This window comes from Hordeum vulgare, chromosome 2H (assembly GCF_904849725.1).
Source record: "Hordeum vulgare subsp. vulgare chromosome 2H, MorexV3_pseudomolecules_assembly, whole genome shotgun sequence".
NCBI classification, from domain to species: Eukaryota; Viridiplantae; Streptophyta; class Magnoliopsida; order Poales; family Poaceae; genus Hordeum; species Hordeum vulgare.
In genome coordinates this window covers 283,122,317-283,126,083 of record NC_058519.1, presented here as the reverse complement: position 1 = coordinate 283,126,083, position 3,767 = coordinate 283,122,317, and the positions used below count along the sequence as shown (strand labels likewise).

Here is a 3,767-nt window from a genome sequence, read left to right as displayed (position 1 = left end):
ACCCAATATAATCAGAACAACAATATACTCCAAGGTATTAAAGACTTTTCACTGCTCATACTACAGATAAGCTAAAAAACAGGCACTAAAAAGAACCAGCTAGCTTATTTTCACAGGAGCTTATCTTGAGCTTATTTCCACCAGAGAGCTAATAAGAACTGGCCATTATATTTAGGAACAGAGGGAGTAGAAGTCATAGACACAAACACAATGAGGTCAAATGGCACATGCAACAGCTACAGAGCAAAACATCAACATTGTAATATTGCAAAGAGAATTATATTATCAGCTCTTGATGATTTACGCTAAAGGCAGCAGCTGCCTGATAAACAAAGGCTCAAATGTCCAAATCAACAATATCTGCTAGGCTCACACTTGAAACTTGTAACAGTATAAGCCCAAGAACAAAAGCATAATTAAACCAAGGACCAAAATGCCCAACACAAGTTTTGCATGATGAAACATTCTCAACTATTGAGACTTGACATACTGCTGCACGATGTTAAGGCCCTCGGATTCTTCACCATAGTCCTGGTAAATCAAACAATTCAGACAGACGTCAAGTTCTGCTTACGTGAAAAGAAACCGGTCATTTGGTCATATATCAGTTTAGAGCAGATTTGTCACCTTGACAACAATGCAAGAGCAGCCTACAACCTTCCTTGCCTTGCCCTCAGTGTCGATCTTGCAAAGCTGCAGAGTAAAGCATGTCAATATCAGCATTTCAATACTTCCACACAAACATAAAGATTAAATACAATGAAAGGCTAAATAATGCAAAGCATTCAACAATAGAAGCTAAAACAACTTACAAGACAAGCAAACAAAACAAAAGAATTTTAATATCAAGAGGAAGTGCATTCTCCAGCAACAGTAAAGCATTGCTAAGCCCTTGGATGAGTGTCAAATACATGCTGCAATTAAGTATAATAAAGCGGAACATTACAAATTAGCATTAGAAACCTCACCCCTGCCCACTCTCCGAGAGTTTTAGCACTTGGCACAGTAACCAGGTGAACATTGTGCTCAGCGCATAGTGCCTTAACAAGCTTCACGTAATCAGGCTGGTCACAATCCTCAGCCAGCACACAAAGCTGAGCAGCATGCTTCTCAATGGACTTGGCAGCCTCACGGAGCCCCTTCACAAGGCCATCATGAGCACTTGACTTCTTCATGACAAGCTGTAGAGCAGTCATCAAGTCCATTGGCTCACCAAGAATCGGGGTAGGTGCCTCGACTGGGGCAACAACTGGTGCTGGGGCTTCTTCCCTGCAGTATGACAACTCGTGATATGAATAACATGATACATGACCAGTGGTTACACACTCTAATCAGCAGTTTTAAAATCTGTGTTTAACAAAATTCAAGCTGATAATTTTCTAAGCTCTTGACTACTCTTTAGCTTGTATATTACATTAATCTACATGTCATACGAGATTAAACAATTAAGTACCACAACTATATTGCACCGTAGGCTGATCACACAATAGATCGTTTGAAAGTGTAAAATAACAAGAGGGACACACTATTGAAAGCATCTGTAATATGCAGGCAGAATAATACAGCTATTGTTAGCTTTGAAATTTCAGCTAGTATCTTATAGTAATAATTAATAATCATGAACGCAACTACTAGACAGTCTGCTTCACAACTACTTAAAGATTAAAGTACTTCTAAAGACAACACCCAAACGCCCGACAAATAATACATGTGTATCAGTGTTAATTGGAGAAGGTCAACCAAGGACGAACTAAACAGTTCCGCCCCTAGATGTTATTAAGGGCACAAACCAACACTCAGATCTCGTATAAGTAGCTCAAAATCATTCGTTAGTTAGATAACAACACGTATCGGAATTAATATCAGCAGCACGCCACTGCAATCAAGACGACAGAAAAGAGCAGTGCCAAGGTTTCTGTGGGAGAACTTACGCCATCTCGTCCGCTCAAAAGACCACCGAGGAAACTACGAGGGAGGGAGATCTGGAGCCTGGAGCAACAAAGCGAAATGTTAGCTACGATTAGCGAGGTTAGATGCAAGGCAGAAAAGGGAGAAGTACGGTGAGGACACAGCGCCGCCACCTTGGGACCTTAGAGAGCGGCGGCGGTAGGGTTTTCGCGAGTACGGCAGGTGTTCTTGACGGCTGGGAGAACGCGTAAATTATATAGCTCTTTGGAGTCGGGCCGGAGGCAACACTTTTGTTGGGCTCATAAATAAAGCCCTATACAAGGTATCTTAACTGTAACGAGCCCATGAAAATGGAGAAATCTTATTTGACGCCACAGGCGTTCGATATAGTGCAATTCTGCTAACGGACGCCTGCAGCGACCCGTGCTGGGCCGGCCCATCTCGGCTTTTCTTCTTTCTGTTCTAAATAAAAATAGGGAACAGGCGCGCCGTGGAGAATCGAACTCTCAATCTCCAACTCGGATTAACACATAGTAACAACCGCGCCACTACACCTGATCTATTGAATAATTTTCTTTTGCTCTTTTCTTATTTCTTTCTTTGGTTTTCGTTTTTTGCTTTTGTTTTTCGTTTTTTGCTTGTCTTTTTTCGTTTCTGTTTTCCTTTTTTTTTTCTTGTTGGCTCGATGATTTTTAATAGTTCGTAAACTTTTTCTTCAAATCAATGATTTCTTTTTTCCAAATTCACCATACTTTTCCCAAAATTAATGAGTTTTTTTTAAATTGAATGAACGTTTTTAAAAAATTGATGATTTTTTCCAAATTCAATGAACTTTTTCAAAAATTTAACTAACTTTTTAAAAATTTGATGAATTTTTCCAAATTCGATGAACTTTTTATCAAAATTAATGACCTGTTTTTTAATTCGGTGAACTTTTTAAAAAAATGATAAAAAGATTTCAAGCTCGATGAAAATTTTAAAATTTTGATGAACTTTTTTTGAACATCGATTAACTTTTTTTCAAAGTTGATGAACGTTTTCTGAAATCACTGAACTTTTTATAAAAATTAATGAACCTTTATCAAATGTGATAAACATTTTTTAAATTTGATTATTATGTTTAAAATATGTCCACATTTTTCCCATTTAAAAAACCTTTTTTTGCAAAGTCGTTGTAGTTTATTTTTCAAAAATCAATGAACTTTTTCAGGGCCTACGGGGGAGCCGAGCAGTTTGATGGACCGACCCAAGGCGAGGTGTTACAGACCCGAGCAGGTCAAACGGGCGCCTGCAACGCCGTATAGGAGGTCCCATGAAAACGCACGTGTGGGTCGCTACAAAGGCAAATCCTATTTCGCGTTTGAAAGGACGTGGATGTCGCCTAGAGGGGGGGTGAATAGGCGCTTTAAAATAATTAAGGTTTAGGCTTGAACAAATGCGGAATAAAACTAATGTTTAATATGTCAAGCAGAAAACCTACAAACAACTAGGCTCACCTATGTGCACCAACAACTTATGCTAAGCAAGATAAACAACTAAGTGATAGCAAGATATATTACAATAAACAATATGTCTATCACTAAGTAAAGTGCATAAGTAAAGGGTTCGGGTAAGAGATAACCGAGGCACGGGGAGACGATGATGTATCCCGAAGTTCACACCCTTGCGGATGCTAATCTCCGTTAGAGCGGTGTGGAGGCACAATGCTCCTCAAGATGCCACTAAGGCCACCGTAATCTCCTCACGCCCTCGCACAATGCATGATGCCGTGATTCCACTAAGGGACCCTTGAGGGCGGTCACCGAACCCGTACAAATGGCAAACCTTGGGGGCGGTCACCGAACCCGTACACGTGGCAA

The 3,767-nt window shown here is 40.0% G+C and overlaps 1 protein-coding gene across 3 annotated transcripts; it reads right to left on the bottom strand.

The window, feature by feature from the left end:
- Positions 1-260: 260 nt before the first annotated feature.
- On the bottom strand, positions 261-2,139 carry LOC123426094 (40S ribosomal protein S12). 3 transcript variants are annotated; one of them, XM_045109868.1, is made up of 5 exons: positions 2,082-2,139; positions 1,932-1,989; positions 969-1,269; positions 628-693; positions 261-531 (listed from the first exon to the last, which is right to left on the bottom strand). In XM_045109868.1, exons 2-5 carry the CDS (start codon positions 1,934-1,936, stop codon positions 472-474), a joined length of 432 nt encoding a protein of 143 aa, XP_044965803.1. In that variant the 5' UTR covers positions 1,937-1,989; positions 2,082-2,139; the 3' UTR covers positions 261-471. The 3 variants fall into 3 exon arrangements, with proteins under 3 accessions (XP_044965803.1, XP_044965805.1, XP_044965806.1); XM_045109870.1 differs by having other exon boundaries at positions 2,090-2,126; XM_045109871.1 differs by having other exon boundaries at positions 2,060-2,112.
- Between the last annotated feature and the right edge of the window lie 1,628 nt (positions 2,140-3,767).